Consider the following 23429-nt stretch of genomic DNA (forward strand, 5'->3'; position numbering starts at 1 on the left):
ATATATATATATATATATATATATAGTGTTATAATGGAATAATTCCAGAGGAAATCCGGGTATGAGAGCTCAATGCGGTAAACAGAGCAATAAGATAAAAATAAAAAATATAACACGGAAATTACATAATTGTCGATGCAATAATTTATTTCAACCTTATGGTATTTTCAAGCATCTAAACCAGACAATTACATTTTTGATATATATATATATATATATATATATATATATATATATATATATATATATATATAAATATCTACGAAGACTAGTGTTTCATCCTTTCAGGAATCATTAGTGCAGGAAGTCATGATTACAGTCAGTCGAAAGATTCAAACCCGGCCACGAAGCCATCTCTGGTTCCATTAACAAGGAACAAACTACACGGCCAACGTTAAGCACGGAAATTTCAGTTGGAATTTAAACATTTATCATTACATGTTGAGATGTACGTCCAGAGTGATTATAACATCATGATCTGCGCATGCGCACTTAAGTGACTGATTTTCATTTCAACTTTAAAGTGCTTAACAATAAAAACCGACTTCTTACAGAGGCCGACATAATTATTACTACCATAATTTTTATAAATGCCTAGTGTTTCATCCTTTTGGGAATAATCATTAGGGCTGTGATAACAGCATATTCTTTTCATTGTTTTGACTCTTGAGTATATATCCATTAATATCTTATATGTTTTTATGTAGACGAATGTGGTTTTCGGTTGATTAAGTGTGTCTGTGTCGTATATATACCCGAGAGTCAAAAGAATGAAAAGAATATTCTGTTGTCACAGCCCTAACAATCATGTTTGTATATATATATATATATATATATATATATATATATATATATATATGTGTGTGTGTGTGTGTGTGTGTGTGTGTGTGTGTGTGTGTGTGTGTGTGTGTGTGTGTGTAGATAGTTAGTATATTTATATAGATATATGTCAAAATGTATATCACACATTGATACCAGTGGTTTCCCGAGGAGTAAGAAATTTTACATGTTCTATTAAGGTACATCACACGTGTCCGGTTCGTAAAGGGAATAATCGTGACTATTTTATTGTATATATATATATATATATATATATATATATATATATATATATATATATATATATATATATATAGTATAATTGGTAATTATTAAAACCTGAAGAGAGTGCTCAATACTATTGGAGAGCAAATATGTGTTTTACTTTTTTATTACCGTTTTATCTGTTTAGTTACATATGTTTCGGGTGCCAAACCATGTTTACGATCCAGCAGCCTCGTCAGACATTACAGAAATTTAATGGTACGAAGCCCAGCCAATTTCATTCTCAATGCACTTTTGCTAGCATTAAATGGATTGCATTGTGCAGTGGCATCTGTAACGAACTTTTTCAAAAGAAGGTCGTTCCAAAAGTAAAGTCTCCTTTTTCTTCAACATAAAAAATTAAAGAGCTACAAAGATGAGAGTGATACCTTTAAAACGAGCAACATTTTGCGCTCCAGAATTTATTTTTCTACATAGACAGCACCGTTCTCAGTGTAATTATGTCAGGAATTCAATGTTGCATCTCTGTTTGTGACACAAATCCATGACAGGAAAGCAGGAAACAGAGAGGGAATTCCAAAGTCTAGCAGTCCGAGAGAAGAAACTATTAGAGTAGAAAGGCTTGTGGCATCTGTGGATCTCTACAGTGAAGCAATTGGATTTTACTGCTAGATAAGTTTATCGAAGGGGGGGGAGGTATGTATGTCGAGGAAGTACAAATGCAACGAGTTCATTAGAATGGATTCCATTAAAGGCACAGGGATTCAACATAGCCGTGATAGTGCTGGATCCATTAGATTGGAGACTCTTTTTTGGCCCTGTCTAAAAAGCTACACATATAATCGTTACAAATTTTTCTTCTGCAACCATTTTTGCAATCTAACAATATTTATATGAAAAAAATAAATCTTTGCTTGAATTGTCCACCAAGTTTTAGTCATGAATATCCAACAATCTTTGTTTTATTTTCGTTCAATGCTATTTCGAAAAGTGCATGTCTGTAGAAATTAAAAATTGAAACCAGGAAAAAAAAATAAAAATAAAACTTTTACATACCTCATATGTAAGCCTACGTTTTGTTGGGTTAGGAACTTTGAGGGTGTATTTCGTTCTGAATTAATAAAAGAGAACTGTGTTAAAAACAAACAAACAAAAAAACAAAAACAATTATCATCATCACCACCACAATCATCATCATCATCATCCTGTAAGAATCCAAAATTTTATTGTTGGCATTTGTTTCCCAAATATTTTCTGGTCCAAATTCTTTCTAGAAAGACATTAGTTAGTACGCGAGGAACCAATATTTACCTCTCTTCCACTGCATCAGATGTAGCATGACAAGAAGGTGGGAAAATGAGTCAGTGCTCCAAAAGAAGGAGTACTTCAGCCCTGCAAAAATATGCCTGAGTAGCCCTGTCAGCATTCCCCGATGAGGGTGCCTCAAGCAACAAGCAATAAACTTGCTCCTCCCAAAAGCCGGGAAGTAAGGTCTGAGTGGGTTAACTTCCTAGGACTACACAGAACATTTTGCATTAATCTGACAGGAAAAAGGCCATCAAAATGGCCCAGTTTCTGTTGGACTGATTACACTAACCACATGAAGGTTGCCAACATCCTAAGTGAAAATGATTTTTTGTAAAACAATCTGGATTCGAACTTGGAACATCTATGGCGTCAGTTCATGGCCTTACCCACCTGACCACTGTTTCCTCTCAAAATAAACAATAATAACAATTTAGCTATTATTCAAATGTTATGGAGTTTATGGTATTTGCTTGTTCCTATGCAAATAAAAACATGTGATTAGTTGACAAAAATAAATAGACAGAATACTCATTTAGAAGGTAGTTGCTTTTAAGATACCAATAATCGAGTTCGAATCTCATGTAACTCTAAAGTATTTTTTTACTGGATAAGCATTTATAAATTTATATAAACATAACATAATAAAAAAAAAAGCATTACATAATTATTTTATTTTCAAATTAAGTAACAGAATAAGTATTTGTTTTCATTATTTCAAATATTTTTTTACTTAAAAACAATACATTCATCCTAGTTACTTACTCTCTCATGCAAATATAAGTTGCATAGTTTTTTCACAAATATTTTTCTTCATATCAAGTATACAATGGTAGAGGCTAGATAAAGATATGTCAGGAAGGACAAATTTTCTTCCTCCAAAAATTCAAACGTCAAATGTTCAGAAAAAACTTGGATGCATATCAAAAAGGCTCATTAAACAAAGAGGCTCAAAAGTCAAGGCAAAATCAATCATGATATTATATCATTATTTAATATTATTATTTAATATTATTAATTTTTAATTTTAACATTTGTAAGAGGGCATAAAAGTTGTCACAAAACTGTTCTGTAAATAGAAGAATCAATTTTATTTTTTGTCCTTGGAGTGTGTGCATGCGTGTTTCCACGCGTGTGTGTGCTTGTGTGTGTTTATGTGTATGTGTGTGTGTGTGTGCTTTTGTGTGCATGTGTGTTAACTTGTGTGTGTGTGCGTGTGTGTGTATAATTGTGTGTGTTCTTGTCCTTCTGTGTATGTGTGCTTGCATGTGCTTATGTGCTTTTGTATGTGTGCTAGTGTATGTATGCGTGTTTGTGTGTATGTGTTTGTGTGCTTCTGTGTGTATGTTTGTGTGTTTTTATACGTGTGTGTTTTTGTATGTGTATGTGTGTGCGTGTTTACCTTTTTTTACATAGGCTTCACCACTTATCAAGGTCAATATGCCACTCGAGGATAAGGGTTAAAGAGTGTACAGTAGAAATTGGACAATATAGTAATCGTTAGTAATGGAAATTCTGTAAATTTGTAAACAAGTGGAATGGCAAATCAAGAACTTATTTACGTTAGACTTGAAAACAACCATATTGTAGTCAGCTGGAAAGCAGGAAAACGGAAGACAATTCCACAGGTGTGTAGTTCTAAGAAAAAAACTTTGTTCATGGAATTTACGTTTAGGTTTAAGCACAGATAACGAGTGGGGGGAATGATTGATAGTGTTTTCAGCTAGACGAGTGTTTCTTGTGAAAGTTCGGCGAGGGGGGGCCATAGATTGAAGCTCAGTCGAACACTTTCCATGAAAATAACGATACATCAGAAACAAACTCGCAACATCTCTTTTGTGAGATAGAGGTTGTAGGGAAGAGAAAAGGGCATCTCCTACGAGGCTATGAAGTCTATTTTGAACTCAAGGCAGGACAAGTCCTTTCTAGCAGTTCTTGCCCAGATGTGGCAACAGTATTCCATCCTTGGCTCTTATATAGATAGAGAATTGCATCAGCAGTGAGATATCTACTAGATCGATAAAAGGATCCCACCATTTTTCCAGCGGCCTTGGCAACAGATTTGATATACGTGTTCCATTTAAGATCAGGAGTAAAAGTCAAGCCCAGAAGCTTGTCAAAACGAGTCCTCCTCAAGACGAGAGCCATCCAATTCAATTGATGCCAGATGAGGATTAGAACGTTGATGATGTAAAGAAAGAAGCTTAGTTTTAAATGCATTAAAAGTAACCAGTCACTCCTTTCCCCATTGTACCTCGTGCTCAAGATCAGAGGAGAGAGAATTGGAGAGAACTTGGTCGTTTACTGTCTTAGATGTGCTACCATAAATGGTAGTGTCATCAGCATAAATGTCTACAAATGATGGAAGGATGTGAGTTGGAAGATCATTAATGTATTTTTATGTTGCATTTAGTTTGGAGTTCTTATTTTTTATAGCTTCGAAATTTTCAAATGAAATGAGTAATTTCCACAAAAAAAAATAAAGTCGTTAAGCAAACTCCCCGCATTCAAGCAAGTCCAAGGGAGATAATTAAGTAATTAACAAGATATTTTTATTTCACTCTTTTGCCGGAACTGTCGATGCCGAATATTTACCATAAAATAATCATATTAAATAGTATCTGGAACACAAAATAACATAAAATAACATTTTAAAAAATAAATTTATATGATGTATATTTTAAAATTCATATGATCCGATATATATATAAAAAAAAAGAAATACAAATTATCTCCCGTGTTTTTTTTACATAATTATCTCCCTTACATCATAAGGCTTTTTAGATTATCCCCCTTGTAAACAAATCTTGATGTTTGAAATAGTTTGGCCACATTCCACATTTTTTTTTTTTTTTTTTTTTTTTTTTTTGCATTTTCACCCAAACATGGCAAAGTGCCACTTTGATGTATGGGCTACAATGTGGAGCATGATTTGTAGGGGTATTATGTAGGGAGTTGAGCAGTAAGATGTCTGTTTACATTACACATGAACTTCTGCAATAGAAGCAGAAATCCGGAAGGGAATTCCAAAGTCTAGCAATTTTGTAGGAGTGGATATTGTTACTTGTCGGGTTTGTTGTAGGTATTTCCATCGAGGAGGTACAATGGCTGAAACCTGACTCGTGAGGACTGAAGACATACGTTGCTTGGAGAGAAATCATATGAAAATGATACGGTGGATGTGTAATGTAAGTCTAAAAGACATGCCTAGATCTAATAATTTCAGAGAAAGATTAAGTCTAGACAATATAAGGAAATGAGACTTCAATGGCATCGCCACATTGAAAACATGGATGAGAGTTCTTGGGTTAGTAAATGTGTTAAGAGCAGAAGAAATGTTCAAATTTACTTACTTTTCTCGGACTACTGAATCGATGTTGATTACTCCCGATGCCATAGGTTCTGTAGCTTTACCAACAAGGAAGTACATTTCAATAATTTCATTATTTTCAGTTATGATCAGTTCACCCTGGAAATTGTAAGTATTTCAGCCGTTATTTAGTTATATATATAAATTATTAAATGAAATACTGAAATGCCATAAGATTTCACATTGTATAATACTGTAAGCATAAGTCCATATATATATATATATATATATATATATATATATATATATATATATATATATATATATATATATATATTATATGGAAAAATGCGCGCATGAAAAGTAATATTCTTAAGATTTTATTAAACCTGAAAAAGTAAAGGACAAGAAATTCAACCGGGAAAAGTAAAGAACAAGATATTCTAGTAAAGTAAAAAATAAGAATTTTTTAGACTTAAAATATTGCAGCTAAAAATAAAATTTGAATATTGATAAATATTTTATTTATTATTTGCATATGTTGTTGTTTATTGTTGAGTTAGAAAGGGTGTCAGTCGCTGGATTGAATTTATTTCCCCCCTATTATTTGCATATATTTATGTAGTGAAAATTGTTTGAATAAAATTAATTCATTAGTTAGTTAGTTAGTAGATGGAATTAATAATTTTATAATTTACATAAAAATTAATAATTTTATTATATCATAATTAGGATCATTTAATTCTTTCTAACTCAACAATAAACAACAACATATGCAAATAATAAATAAAATATTTATCAATATTCAAATTTTATTTTTAGCTGCAATATTTTAAGTCTAAAAAATTCTTATTTTTTACTTTACTAGAATATCTTGTTCTTTACTTTTCCAGGTTGAATTTCTTGTCCTTTACTTTTCCAGGTTTAATAAAATCTTAAGAATATTACTTTTCATGCGCGCATTTTTCCATATAATCCATGATTTTTCCAGGCATTGCTATTGTATTAATATATAAATTTATAATATTTATTAATGATTGTCCAAAAAAATTAGCTCTCAAACACACATTTATGCAATATTTATCATTCAATCATAGTAGTTCCGAGCCAGGGTCTCTACCGAGACTGCGGTTCATGAATTCGTGATCTGTATAGAGCGTAAACTAACAAAAAAGAAGATGGCACTCGGTATCTTTTTAGATATCATTGGAGCTTTTGACAACATACCCTTCAGTAGTATGTTCAAGTCGCTACGAGAACTCAATGTGCCACCAGTACTCATCCAATGGATTGAGTATATGGTGAGGCACAGAACAGTTCAAGTAGAACTACTGAGGGCAACTGTTAAAAGGGAAGTGGTTAAATGAAACTTCCAAAGTGGGATTTTATCACCTTTACTATGGAAATGTATGCTGAATCCTCTTTTAAAGGAGTCTAAAAATAGGAATATTTATGCCCAGGCTGATGCTGATGACATCGCAGTGCTGGTCGCGGGTTCAAAAGCATCATTGGTCATACGCATTGCCAAAATTGGACTACATTTTTCATCAAATGTGATAACGAAAAATTTGAGTTCATTCAAAGAATATGTATATCGTAGAATTCACTAATATTTTTAATCGATAAATTCACCATTTTTTGCTATAAAATCATAAGGAGAGTTAAAAAAAATAGTTATTAAAAAAAAGTTCGGTTTTTTAATTATAAAAAAAACGAACCTTAAATCTTTTCACCAACCCCCGGTACTCTAACCGTTATGCTAACGTGTCATATTGGCAAAATCGCAGTAAAAAATATTTATATACAAAAAAAGTTATGCAAAATAAAAAAAAAGCGTTAGTCACTTATGTACGTACTCTCCTGTTTGTGAACCCACATATTTTGTTGTAACTTTTTTTCTACTGAATCAATTTTCGAAATTTTTTTTCAAACTGTAGCTAATGAGGTGTTCTATCCAACTATATAACCTGTTTGAAATTTGGTTGCGAACGGAATTAGTGGTGGGGGTTTGAATGTGTCTCGATTCATTCAATTTCGGACTTAAGCATATATTCAACCACTACCGTGGTTGAATGATATATATATATGCATATGGTACTTGTACAGTTTAATCAAGACATTAAAAAAATGAAAATACCAAAAAAAAAAAAAAAAGGTTATATTTTACATATCCGTTTTGGACTTAATTTGATGGAGTAATTTTTTTTGTTTGTTTTTTGTACAGCCGAAAAACATGTTTTTATGACAGCACGCTGAACTCCCTACATAATGCCCCTACAAATCATGTTTGGATTTTTAGAACATGCCACGGGGAGATAATTAGTCTAAAGTGCCGACACCCCCTCCCCATCTTAAATAATAGCTTTTCTTCTTAAAAATCGAAACATGACTACCTTTTGATCGGTATCATGACAAATTGTTTTTCTCGCTATAAAAAAAAAAAATACTGGATCAAATATGTGAAATATTTTTTGGAGAACTTCATTCCCTAGTGGATACGTACAATATAACTTTTTTTTTTATATTTTCATTTTTTGATGTCTTGATTAAACTGTATAAGTACAATATATATATATATATATATATATATATATATATATATATATTATCAGAAATTTTAGATAAATCATCGGTACCGTCGGTTTCAAATCTTATAATATTCATCTGATGAGTATCTGCTGAAGGGAGCTTTATATGGGTATTAAAAACAGTCCCCTATTATTAGGTTTTAAACCGACGGTATCGATGACATATCTTATCTAAACTTTCTGAAAATAAAATTATAAATGATATGCTCTTATTTTTGAAAATTTTTCCTTATAATAGAGCACTCTGCTAGAATCCTTTTTTTCTAAAAATATAATTAAGTATATATATATATATATATATATATATATATATATATTGTTGCTAATATTAATTTAGACTTTGTATATATATATATATATATATATATATATATATATATATATATATATATATATATATATATATATATATATATATTAGTCCCCACGCGAAAGAACAGGACACAAAATGTTTTAAATAAGAATAATATTAGAATAACAATAACAAAGACTTTTGCTGGCGAGGACTACTATTGACTGTAACGAGTTATACAGTCCTTTTGAAATTTTCATCTCTATTTTTCTCGTTATATACTGAATATTTGTTAATGAAACATATATGAAATATGTTCCTTATTAAATTTTAAAGATTTTCTATTCTGAAAGAAGTTTAAAACATTTAATCTAAAAAAATTGATTTTGAAGTTTTTGTTAAAATAAATTCAGATTTTCTCATTATTCAGACCTGTATTACAAAGAGGGGGTTGCAAAAATGAGTTGAAGTGTGACGGGAAATACAAACTGAAACAGACAGAATATTCAGACCTGTAATAATACAAAGAGGGGGTTGCAAAAATGAGTTGTGATGTGAGGAGAAATACAAACTGAAATAGAGAGAAGGCTAGTTTTAAAATATAATCTTAAAAAGATCAGATACAAGTTAGAAAACATTTCACCCAAGATTCAATTTGAAATTTCTTTATCTTCAAAGTGCACTTTTGTAAATTTTACAAAGTAAGGTATTAAAATTTAATTTAAATTGAATCAAACAATTACCTTGGATTTATTTTATGTAATGTACATTTTGTTGCAATTTAAAAACATTATCTTTCATCTAGCAATTAATGATATCAATATAAAATTTTCAATGACTTTTTTTAAAGTGCAACAGAATGTACATTGCATAAAATAAATCCAAGGTAATTTTTTGATTCAATTTAAATTAAATTTTTATACCTTACTTTGTAAAATTCAAAAAAGTGCACTTTGAAGATAAGTAAATTTCAACTTGAATCTTGCACCTTTATTTTTAAAGCCTATAGTAAAAACATTTTGTTTAACAATTTTCATGCCTTGGATGAAATGCTTTTCTAACTTATATATATATATATATATATATATATATATATATATATATATATATATATATATATATATATATGTGTGTGTATATAATTATAAAACTCAAATGACCTTGTAACGATGTATGCCACCTACTTTCAAGTTTACGACATCTGGTTGTGCATGCGCGCATGACCTGCACACTGAAATATTACCGTTATTATTTCGAAATTATTATTTAACATGGGAAGAGTGGGGTTTAAAATAACTTAGACGTAATACAGAAATGAACGATGTAAAAAAAAAAAGCAGACAGTATTAACAATTGTTTATTTGGCTGATTTAAACACGAAAAAAAACAAAAGAACAATTGCGACGCTGAAATATTAACGTTATTATTTCGAAATTATTATTTAGCATGGGAAGAGTGGGGTTTAAAATAACTTAAACGTAATACAGAAATGAACGATGTAAAAAAAAAGCAGATATATCCAAATTTTAATTTAACTATAATAAGTATTATGGTATCTGTTCAGTGCACATTTATCTATAAGCATGGCCAAGCACTTATAATTCAGTAACTGTCATTCTTTTTTTTTTTTAATAATCAATTATAATAAACAGAACGACTTATAGTAATCTATCTATATTCTTTTTTCATTTTAATATACTTTCATAGAAATGTTTCTGTTTTGTCAAAAAAAAACTATTTTTCTTTAAGTCACAAGTGTCACGCTCATACATGAATTCCATAGATAATATAACATACTGACCCAACGGGTCACGGGTAGTCTAGTATATATATATATATATATATATATATATATATATATATATATATATATATATATGTATAATTTCCAACTATTTTATGATGATTATATTTTTGTTTTTGATAAGTTATTCAATGCACTTCTATTCTTTAACAAAACGCGTGTAATAAAATATTGGTTCTCTCTCCCTCTCCCCCTTCCCCCCCTCTCTCTCTCATATATATATATATATATATATATATATATATATATATATATATATATATATATATATATATAGTAATTTATAAAATATATATGGCGATTAAGCTACACTGAATATTCTGCGTTTCATCCAACTATAGGATTCGTCAGGCTTATGCATAAGCCTGACGAATCCTATAGTTTGATGAAACGCAGAATATTCAGTGTAGCTTAATCGCCATATATATTTTATAAATTACTAACTAGCTCTACCTACGTATTGAGCACTTTTGAAGTAAATACTTAAAGTTTACGCATAAATCTATACTTTCGTATATTAAATTTATGTGAATAATTGAAATAGTTATATATATATATAATATTTTATGATGATTATATTTTTGTTTTTGGTAAGCTGTTCAATTCTTTAACAAAACGCGTGTAATAAAATATTGGCTCTCCCCCTCTCTCTCCCCTCTCTCTTTCTCCCTCCATATATATATATATATATATATATATATACATATATATATATATATATATATATATATATATGTACACACACACACACATATATATATATATATATATATATATATATATATATAAGTAGGTTGTCGCAGTCTCGGCCAGACAGAGTTTGCACTCATGAAGAACACTCTTCCGCTGTCTTCTCTTGAAAAAGGACTAATAAGTCTGAAATATATTGAGATTTATAACACCATTGAATACAACAGAAAAAAAAATACTGTTGTTTAGAGTTAAAATAATTTTACTCTATATAAAAAAAAAAAATCTCGCATTGTTCTTGGGTTTAATTTTACCTTATATATATATATATATATATATATATATATATATATATATATATATATATATATATATATATATATATATATAAATGGTTAGCAAAATGAAATTCGTGTAGAGTAGCTCTAATTATTTTGATGAACACAAAAATTGACTGCTTCAAAGTTTGATAATTGTTTTTCGAAAATTCTGTTTTAATTAATGGAGATGACAGCAAAGAGATTTTTAATAAAAAAATATTTGATTTTTTTTTGTAGATTCATTTTCGTATTCAGCGAACGAAATAATTCGAAATTGAAAGTTTAAAGAAATGAAAACTTTTCTTACTTCTGTTTCACCTTGAATTGTTGGTTTATAGGTAATCACATAAAAAATGGTTCCCTTCTTTGGCACAAAAAGTTCGGTCGGGCCCATAAATGCCTCACCTATAATCTTGATTTTCAAATTCCAATCATGATTTGTTGGGTTTATCTGAAAATATAAAATAAAATGATTTTAAATCGAAATAACTTTGTATAATAACAAAAAAAAATTACTTTTTTTTATGAATGAAAGAGAAAACTTATTGTATAAAACCGAACTTTTCTCTTTTCATCATCAACGCTCTGACCCTCATCTGACCCAAATTGAAATGAATGGTTCTCATTTAACTGACCTTCACACCTGACATGAAATCGGTTTGCTGGAAAAATGGTTGGGTCCTTCTACCACTCCAGTAGGTATCTCACTACCGATGCAATTCTCTATCAGCATAAGAGCCAACTATGTCCTAAATTGGAGGACTGCTGTCACATCTGGGTAGGAGTTGCTTGGTGTTCCCTTTCACACTTTAATAAAGTTCAAAACGGGCTTTGAAACCTAGTAGCTGATGCACTTTTTTCTTTCCTGCAACCTCTTTCCCACAGAAGAGAGGTCGTGAGCCTGTTTCTGCTCTATCCTTATTTTCATGGTAAGTGCTCATCTGAACTCTAATCTACTGTCTCCTCTTGCCAACTTTCACAAAACAAACTCGACTAGCTACAATCACAATCAACAGTTTCCCCCACTCTCTATCTGTCCCTAAATCTAAACACAGATTCCACAAACAAAGCTTCTTTCCTAGAAGTACCAGCGTGTGGAACACAGTTCCATTGATCTGCTTCCTGGCCGACTACAGTATGGTAGCCTTCAAGTCTAATGTAAACAAGTTCTTGTCGAACAGTTTTCTTAAATAATCAAATTGTACCTAATCTACAGCATTAACGATTACTAAACTACCACATTACTTTCATTAACCTTTATCCTCGAGTGGCCTTCGGGCCTTGGTGAGTGATGACTCCCTTGTCAAAATAAATAAATAAAAAATAAAGAAGAAATTGTTTTTCTTCACTAGTATAAATAAAACATGAAGCATTGTCATCGAAAATTAAAAAAACAAAGATGGTTGCCATTTGTAATTAATACACAGAGGAAATACAAATGCGTTGAGTTTATTTTTTTTTTCTTATTTTTTTTATTGCATTTTCACCTCAAACAAGGCACCGTGCCATTTTGATGTAGAGATCTACTATCTGGAACATAATTTTCAGGGGTACTATGTAGGGAGTTGAGCAGCAAGATGTTTGTTTACATTACACTTGAACTTCTGCATATCATTAAAGTCAGGGAAGCAGGAATTCGGAAAGGAAAGTCTAGCCGTTCTGGAAAATAAACTGTGAGAGTAGAAAACTTTCTTAGATCTAGGGATTCCTACTGTGTCAGGCATAAGTAACTTTCTAGTACGGTAGAGAGAGCCCACCTTCTTTGCAGCAGCCTTAGCAATGCCCTCAGTGCATCTGTTCCAACTCATGTTCCGCATCATTATGTTATGATAACAAATGAATAAGCTGTCAAATATTTATTGTTATGACAGCTTTTTCATAAAACAAAACCTTGACATAAATGTCATAAACACAACATTTACATAAATGTCATAAAAACAACATTTACATAAATATCATAAACACAACAGTTATATAAATGTCATAAAAAGCATTAAAAAATGTCATAAACAAAACCTTTACATAAATGTAATACCAAAAGCTTTAAATAAATGTAATAGACACAATGTCTACATAAATGTCATAAACACAACAGTTATATAAATGTCATAAAAAGCATTAAAAAATGTCATAAACAAAACCTTTACATAAATGTAATAGTAAAAGCTTTAGATAAATGTAATAAACACAATCTCTACATAAATGTCATAAACACAACATTACAAAAATGTCATAAACAAAAACTTTAAATAAATTTCATCAACACAACCTTAACATAAATAATATATAGACATCAAGAGGTGCTGCAGCGACTGCCATCCAGCAAGAGCTTTGCCACCATCACAAATCTTAGAAGAACAGCACCAGCATCCTCTCGTATGCCGTTGGTGGAATGAATCAGTCAAAGACGACAACAACAAAAGAGGATTTCCCAGCAGACTCTGAACTCCTCCGGAATCATCATATCTTGTCGCTCCATCTCTTCAACCAGCAGCGTGCGGTTTCATTACCAACACTGAGGTCTCCGTCCGTGCAGTCGGGCCCCAGTGGGCAAGATGTTAAAATGTGCTCGATGGTCTGAACTTGGGCACCACAGGAGCATTCAGCAGTTGTAGAGTAACCCCACATGAGGAGGTTGTCGCCAGTTTTTGCAACTTTTGCCCTTGCCCTTTGCCCTATTCCGGAATAAGAAGGTAACACTAAAACAAGCTGGAGCGAAGGTTTTCAAAACATGGATCATCTAGGAATTTTGGTATCCCTGTGGAACTAACATACAGACTATTGCGCACATCCTCACAGATTGTCCCCTAATCAAGGAATGCTTCAATGCAGACCTGAGGTATGCCTTGGACACTGCCCGACATTGGATCTCGAGATGGAGTGAAACGCTATGATAATGATGAATACAATAACATGACATTGAAAAGATTGACTTACTATTGGGATATCCTGTGTACGTTTCTGGAAGACAGGTGCCTGGAATGTGATATAGGTCGGTCCAGAGTCAGGAATTACTGTACATTCGATTTGGTAAAGTCGAATATCACCAACTGATTTCAATAATAGCTATACAAAATAATAAAAAATAATATATTATTTACACGTTTAACAAACAAATTCTGATATATAAATTTGGATCAACATCTGTTTTTTATTTATTAGATATAAGCCCAAAATATTGAATCTGTAAAAAAATATATCTGGCTCTGTGTAAGCTACTGCATATGAGCGTATGGGAAAGTGTCAGCAGCAGCGAAGGATGGCTGGCTTGCAAAGAGATTAGCAGCAGCAGTAGTCGAAAAACCACTTATGCAAATTAGGAAGTGTGTGCGAAAAGGAAAAAGTTGAGAAAAATCTAAGCATGTGCTTGGAGTAGAAAAAAGTCAACTTCGAAGGAAATGGACGTGTAAATGTGAAAGAGAGAAATAGCTGGCTGCAGCCAGCATGAAGTCAGTGAGGAAAATTGTACTCCGGGCGAGATAGGCGATGGTGAACGACTTTTAAGTGACGTCGAAACAATTATAATGGTATGAAAAAAAAAAATGTTAAAAGAAAAAAATGCTGACCTGGATTTTTATTTATTTATTTCCTCGCGTTTGTATGCCTACTACCACTTTTTTTTTTTTTTTTTTTTTTTGCTCAACACACACTCCAAACACCCGGGCAACGCCAGGAACCCAAGCTAGTTAACTATAATACACATCTTCCTGATTACTAAAAACACATTCAAATAATAATTAAATATAAAAATCCAGTAATAAAATAAATAAGATGATATCAAAGAAATAAAATGCGAGTTTATTATGAGGTATTATGAGTTATTATGCGAGTTATTAGTGTTATTATGACCTTAGAGAAAGATGGCGACAGTTGAACGCGTGGTGATGGAGGAGGAGTGAGGGAGAGAGTTACGGGAGTAGTGAAGAAGTGCGAGAAACTGTTGACGATATGTAGTTACATTTAAAATTAAAGTTAACTTTAGATGAACTTAAACTACTTCTTTTTGATGCACTAATTTTTTTTCATTTTTTTTTGTCTTTGTGTGTTTTTGTATGTTTTTTTTTTGTTTTGTTTTTTAACATTATCAGTTTTTATTTTTCTTCACTTTCTTTTGCCCTTTTATTAAGACTCGCAATTCTTTCATTTTTTAAGGGTCTTTTAAACAAAAACCTATGAAAGGAGGTTTGTCTCAGCCTCCCTTTCAAAATGTTACAGAAATGCATAATGGAAGTGTCATTAAAAAGAGCTCTAGCATGTCCAATAGCCACTTTTCCTGAGTGTGTCTTTTCTATGAAAACGCCAATTTCTTTCCACTTAACCAACAACTCTCTAATCTCCTTTGTAGATATCACCTTAGCTCGTCCTTCTACTTGTTCCTGCACAACTCCTCTGTTGTCAGTTCTTCCTCATGTTCCTGCATAAGCTCGGTAATATCCCCATCATCTACTTCCAGCGCCATGGATTTTCAATCAAAAATCTCATTCAACACCACCTCGAACTCAGGTTGAAGATCGAACTTTTCAAAGTCTTTTTTAGCGATGCAATCCGGACACAATTTTTTTCCAGCCAGATTTCAATGTGTGTTCCGTAATGCCCTGTCATGCAGCATTAATGATTTTCAGAGTTATTGCTATGTTTAAATGTTCCTTCCAAAACCCACGAAAGGTTATTTGAGTGTAGTCTGTGATTTCAAAGGATTACTCGAACAAATGCATAGTGTACAGCTTTTTGTAGTCTGAGATCTACTAATCCATGGGCTGTAGGATTGGGGTGGTATTGGGGAAGAGGAAGAGTACCCGGATGAACTTGAAATCTTTCATTTTGGGCCGTGGGCTGTGCACGGAAGCATTATCCAGAACGAGCAAACATTTCGAGGGAATGATATTCTCTTGGAGATATTGATTCACTGAAGGGCCAAATACTAAATTCACCCATTCAGTGAAAAACTGCCGGATCACCCATGCCTTTGCATAGGCCCTCCACATCATCCGTAACCTCTCTTTGAAGACTTTATGAATCTGAAATGAATATGTTTTTTTTTTTTTTTTTTTTATTACATTTTCACCCCAAACAAGGCAAATTGCCACTTTGGTGTAGGGGGCTACTATCAGGGGCAACAACTACTGGGGTACTATGTAGGGATTTGGGCAGCAAGGTGTCGGTTCACGTTACACTTGAACTTCTGCACGTCAGTACTGTTGGGGAAGCAGGGACCTGGAATGGAATTCCAGAGTCTTGCGGTTCTGGGGAAGAAACTATTGGAGTAAAAAGATCTTTTACATCTAGGGACCTCTACAGTGTGGGGGTGGGATCTAGTAGCCTGTCGGGTTTGTCGAGGGTGCTCGCGTCGTGGGGGCACAAGTGATTGCAGTTCGTCAGAGCATTCACCACTAAAATACTTGTAGAAAAGGCAGAGGGATGCAACATTTCGTCGATGGGACAGAGGCTGAAGCTTAGATGCCAGTTCAGGGCCTATCAGGTTTGCGACTCTCTTTTGAACCTTGTCAAGGAGCGAGAGACTAGTAGCAGATGCACCAGCCCAGATGTGGCAGCAATACTCCATACATGGGCGAATGGTGGCCTTATAGAGGTCCAGGATACTTTCGGGTGTTAGTAGTTTTCTGGCACGGTAGAGAGAGCCTACCTCTGGCAATGCCTTCAATGTAATTGTTCCAACTCATGTTTCCTGTGAACGTTAGGCCAAGGAGTTTGAAAGATGGACTCTCAGATAAAGAGTCGTTGGCCATTGCTATGGGTGGTAGAGAGGGTTTCTTGTAATTATTGAATGAAACTAGTTTAGTCTTGGCAGCATTGAACGCGACCAACCACTTTTGTCCCCATTCCACTACAGATTGGAGGTCTTCCTCTAGTGTTTCTGCCATTTCTTTAGAAATGTGTTCATTCGTCTTCCTGTCGTGTCTAATGATCTTCTTTTGGCCCAACTTTTTCTCCTCAGCGGTGATAACTGTTTTGTGTGGTATTTTTTTCCAAAAAAGGCCCGTCTCGTCGCAGTTAAACACTTGCTGTGGGACATAACATTTTTCTGAAATTAATGAAGCAAAGCACTGCATAAACTCGTCCGCAGCTTTGACATCTGCACTCGCTGCTTCCCCATGCATTACAACAGAGTGGATGCTAGTCCTCTTCTTAAAATTCTCAAACCAACCATGGCTGGCCTTGAAATCCACTGCACGTGTACCTGACAATGTCTCCCCCTCTGCTGACTGACTCACGTTGTAGGGTCTTGTGGATGGAGAGCACCTTCTCGGAGATGATGCTCTCCATGACAGTATCTCCTGCCAGCTCCTTTTCACATATCAACAACAACAAAAGTTTCTCCATCTCGTTATGGGTGTCAGTCCTCAATTTGGAAATAATAGTCATACCCTTGGTCGGTTTTATAGTTTTATGGCATCTTTCTATTTCAATAGCATACAGATCGTTGATGATGACCGATCGTACTGCTTTGCGAGATCACTCACACGGACACCATATTCATGTTTGCTTATTATTTCTTGCTTCATGTTGATCGACATCATCCTCTTTTTTTTTTGCACATTCCTGGTTGGAGTCACCAGAAACAGTCACACAAAGAAGATGCGATGTGAAAAAAACAATACAAGAGTGCTAACTTGGATGAGTTGATGCTGGGCAGTCTCGACCACTCGGCCATCTAGTGGTAGCATCTGGAAACTCTCATAACTTGGATTTTCTCTCGTATGTAGGTCGAAATTTTTGCTCAGAAGACATCTTGTGTCTCAAATTTCTCATAAATAGAGGAGCTCGTATGTAGAGAGGCCACTGTATATATGTTTCTAGGAAAAATATGCTTTTTAATTATATTTCACCCTTCATTAATACCAATACTTTTATATATGAAGCTCAATGTATGTTAAATTTAATTACAGAGCATATACAAATAGATGATAAAACAGTTATATTCCAAATGCCAAGATGTTATTCATCTTACCATTACTTTTAACATGTCGAAACGTCCACTTTTTGACAGCACCTCTTTTGTAGTGCAGAAATAATCATATATATATATATATATATATATATATATATATATATATATATATATATATATAGTCATCATCCACATACAGTACTGTTTCGCTGTTTCACAGCTCATCAGTGCGGCTAGACAGGCAACTACCTCAAGCCAGGATTGAAACCCAACCGTTTGTACGGCAGTCAAGGCTCCTAACCATTACGCTATTGGCGGCTGCTTGAATGAGTAGTGAGTTTAACGATGTTTTGATATCGTCCGAAATACCTCCGCTCGATTTGTTTACACAAAGAGCGTCGCTTATATGCTAATGGTAATTCGTGTTTCACTTTTCAATATGCTCAACTCAATATATATATATAGTAGGCAATCTTCTATCATCTTTGGTGTTTCAGCACATTGTCTTTGGAAATCTTTGAGTGTGGCTCTGGAGCTCTATATTCTCGGATAGAGCTCCAGAGCCACGCTCAAAGATTTCCAAAGACAATCTGCTGAAACGCTCTATAACAGGCATGTGAGGAAAACGAATGAGTACATATCTGAGGCAATGGCAGAAACCTTAGAGGAAAACTCCAGTCAGTAGTTGAATGGAGGCAAAAATAGATTGTGGCATTCAATGTTGCCAAGACTAAGCTTGTTTCCTTTAATAATTACAAGAAACCTAAACCATAGAATAACTATGATAAATTTTCTGAAAGTACTCCATTAAAACTCGTCGGCTTAACATTCACAGTGAACATAAGTTGAAACAGATATATTGAGGCCACCATTCGCTCATGTATGGAGTATTGTTGTCACATTTGGGCTGGTGCATCTGTTACCAGTCTCTTGCTCCTAGACAGAGTTCAAAAGAGAGTAGCAAACCTAATAGGTCCCAAACTGTCAGCCAGGCTTCAGCCTCTCTCCCATTGATGAAATGCTGCATCCCTCTGCCTGGTTTACAAGTATTTTAATGGTAGATGCTCCAATGAACTAGAAGCTCTTCTACCTCCTTGACGTAAATAGCCCCAAAAAGCAGCAAAATCCCACCCTTAGGGAGGAGAGATCCCAAAATGCCAGAAAGATTTCTACTATAATAGTTTCTTCCCTAAGACTGTTAGACTTTGTAATTCCCTTCTGGGTTCCAGCTTCCCCGATTCTGTACTGGCATGCAGAAGCATAAGGGTAAACAGACATCTTGCTGTAAAACTACCTACATAGGATCCATGCAATTATGTTCCAAATAGTAACCCCATACATTCAAAGTGGCACTGTGTCTTGTCTGAGGTGAAAATGCAATTAATATATATATATATATATATATATATATATATATTTCTTTTGAATGTGTCTGAATGTGCAGGTGCGTATACATTTGTACTTACCTCACAACTGTAATGTCCTTGTGTTTCTCCCAGAAAAATAAGAGGTAGTTCAATACACTGGGTATCTTTAACTGAAAATGAGAATATATATATATATATATATATATATATATATATATATATATATATATATGTAAGTATATATATATATATGTATATATGTATATATATATATGTATGTATATATATATATATGTATATATGTATATATACATATATATATGTATATATATATGTATGTATATATATATATATGTATATATGTATATATATATATGTATATATATATATATATATATATATATATATATAGTGGAAATGGTAATTAATAAAAACTGAAGAAAGTGCTCAATACTGTTGTAGAGCAGATATGCGTTTTATTTTTTTATTACCGTATCTTTCTGTTAAGTTACATTATTGTTTCAACTACCCGGCCGTTTTTTTTTGTTTTTTTTTTTTGGCCGTCGTTAGCTTCCTTAGACTTTCACAGAAAAAGTCTGAGGAAGCTACAGACGGCCAAAACAAACGGCCGGGTAGCTGAAACAATAATGTAACTTAACAGAAAGATACGGTAATAAAAAAATAAAACGTATATATATATATATATATATATATATATATATATATATATATATATTTGTGTGTGTGTGTGTGTGTTTGTTAGGAGATTAAAGAAATATTGAAGCATTCTGTAAATGGAGACTTATGAAGATATAAAACCTCAACATGTAAAGTAAAGAGTCACTCATTTGAAGATGATTATCAATAATACAATATGTATATGAATTTCAGTTCAATAAAGAAAAGAACATCGATGGGAGGATTGATTATTTCAAAGCTTAATGCTTCTCATCAGAAGAGGCGAGGAGTTTCATATAAGGGAATGCAATATCTAACTTAGCGTACATTAGGAACGAAATTTCATCTGTACGCTTGATATATATATATATATATATATATATATATATATATATATATATATTTCTGTAGAAATATATTTTCTTATAATATATATCAATCCTTATTTAAGAAGCTCAACGTAATTACAGAGCAATATGGAGAATAAATGACAAAAAACATCATGAATTTTGGAATATAACTTTTTGTCATTAATTCTCTCTCTCATTTTTTGTTTTATGTTTATTTTTTAATGTTTTTTTTTTCAGTCATTGTATTCAAATTCAGCAGGCATTTTGTTTTATATGGAGGTCTTGTCTTTCATGTTAAATATAGAGTCATTGGTACTCAGGCTAACAGGCCGGTCAATATATATATATATATAGTAAGTTATAAAATATATATGGCGATTAAGCTACACTGAATATTCCACGTTTCATCCACTCTATGACTCTTTAGGCTTATGCGCCTAGAGTGGATGAAACGCGGAATATTCAGTGTAGCTTAATCGCCATATATATTTTATAACTTACTAACTAGCTCTACTTATGTATTGAGCACTTTTGAAGTAAATACTTAAAGTTTACGCATAAATTTATACTTTCGTATATTAATTTTATGTGAGTAAATGAAGTAGTTATATATATATATATATATATATATATATATATATATATATATATATATATATATATATATATATATAAGCAAACTAAGTCCTATGATAGCTGTTCTATGTAAAGATTGGGATAGATAAGGGTTAATAGTGATTAGTATTTATTGAAAGAATGAGCAAAAGTTTAACCGTATTCTTCCATCAATTTGCATAAAGCATTCATTCAAATCAACAGGTTTTAAATTTTGCAGTTTTTTAATCTAGCATATCTAGATATCTATAAAAGTGAGAATGTGTGCGTGAGGACACTTCTCAACCTATATACTCAACGGATTTTTGATCTACAGATTTCAAATTTGGTATATAGGATATTCAGACATGCCGAAAACTTTTAATCGGTTTTCATCTGGAAAAACGGGCTGCAAAGGGGTAAAAATTGAAGATAAGGTACATGGGGGTCGTCGGAATTTTATCTGTTTGCTAACTGTTTCACGAAAGTGAATGCATGAATGGTTCACATGACAGATTTATTATGTTAAAAATAAGTGGCATTGAAAACATTTTTAAAGACCATGTCAAGCCGGCCTAATGGTTATCGTACTTGACTTTTGGTTTCGATCTCAGCTTGAGTAATGTTTTTTTGTTTATTCACAAGAAGTGATCCGTTTAGAAAACAAATAATACTCGCGAACACATGTCTCAGTTTTAATATGAATTAAAATATATTTAGGCGTATTTTCTGACTGGGCAACGCCGGATACATCTTCTAGTATCTATATATATATGTGTGTGTGTGTGTGTGTGTGTGTGTGTGTGTGCGTGCGTTTGTACGTATGTATGTAAGTTGTTGTTTCTAGTTTTCTGTATACATTTTATCTCTACAAAGGAAGATAAACCTATCTTTACTAATGAATCGGCATTTATCAAGGCAAAAAGTGACTAAAGGATAAACATCTAAATTGTGAATAGATTTACAATTCTCAACAGGAAAAAAAAATTTACCTGTGGAAGACAAAGGAATCTGCAAAGTTCTGGGTGTTATGAAATATTTGAAGTCGTGCTCAATCGTAAATTCTTGACAGGGAAATAGATTTTGCTGTAGAAATTAGACAAGAAAAGAAGTCGAGTTCAACATCGGATAGAAACGAGACACAAGTAAAAACTCAATTAAAGTAAACATCATTTCACTCCTATTCAAAACTACTCGGTGTTCTATCTATTATACTAGCAGGCTGATCGGCGTTACCTGGTCTTAGAATACGGTTAAGTCTGATATTTTAATTTGTATTTATTTTACTTTATTTTATAGAACAATCTGGATTTTTGTTAGTTTGTCTTAGAATGATCTAAATATATTGTGTATCTAAGTGTATCTAAGAAGTGACATCAAGATCGAAGATTGGGATTGAAGAGGTAGTGCTCCCGAGGAATGCACTCTGTCCTGCAAACAAATCCAGGGCAGGTACTCTCCGAGAGGGACATCTCAGGCAATTAGCAATAAACTAACTGTTTCCCAAAGAGAAAACACAACGCCTTGGAGAGTAGACCTCCTAGAACTGCGCAGGACTCGCAACATACCACAGTCAACAAGGAAAATGCCATTTTAGAAATGGTCTATCTCTTTTGAGTTTGGTGTTGAGTTAGAACATTCTTCAACTGAGGTGATTATATTACATTTTGCGCTTACTAGTAGCGCATGATTTTTATCTGAAGAACGTCATACCAATTTCTTGTGTTATTGTTGATTCATATGCAACCCTGCAAAAGGAACAAAATAAATAAAACAGGAAGAAATACAAAATTCCATGAACAAAGCTTCTTTCTTAGAACAGCTGACTACAATATGGTTGTCTTCAAGTCCAATGTAAACAATTTCTTGATGAGCCGTTCCACTTAAGTTAACAAATTTATCGAGTTTACATTGCTAATGATTACTATATTGTCCAATTGACTACTGTAGACTCTTTAATACTTATCATCGAGTGGCCTCTGGGCCTTGATAAGTGGTGATGTCTATGTAAAAAAAGGCATTTATTAGCATTATTTTCAAAACAATGCCTGGTTCTTATTTTTTCTAACTGTTCATTTCGTCTGCTATGAGATTAACAAAACCCCGTTGTCTCAACACCGCCTTAAAGGCCACACGTGTATCTCCGACCACACAGCCATTTCTTGCTTTCAACTTTA

The 23429-nt window shown here is 32.9% G+C and overlaps 1 protein-coding gene across 2 annotated transcripts in view; it reads right to left on the minus strand.

Annotated features, from left to right (window-relative positions):
• Positions 1-23429, minus strand: part of LOC145247277 (cilia and flagella-associated protein 47-like) — a 215467-nt gene that overhangs the window by 55726 nt on the left and 136312 nt on the right. For both annotated transcript variants that reach the window (XM_080108883.1, XM_080108882.1), the window contains exons 40-45: positions 22245-22338; positions 19730-19800; positions 14291-14419; positions 11661-11804; positions 5703-5818; positions 2101-2155 (exon numbers count right to left, since the gene is read on the minus strand). In XM_080108883.1, the coding sequence (XP_079965009.1) occupies positions 2101-2155; positions 5703-5818; positions 11661-11804; positions 14291-14419; positions 19730-19800; positions 22245-22338 (609 nt within the window). The remainder of the gene's footprint in view (positions 1-2100; positions 2156-5702; positions 5819-11660; positions 11805-14290; positions 14420-19729; positions 19801-22244; positions 22339-23429) is intronic.

This window comes from Euprymna scolopes, chromosome 25 (assembly GCF_053919585.1).
Source record: "Euprymna scolopes isolate OS-2025 chromosome 25, ASM5391958v1, whole genome shotgun sequence".
NCBI lineage: Eukaryota > Metazoa > Mollusca > Cephalopoda > Sepiida > Sepiolidae > Euprymna > Euprymna scolopes.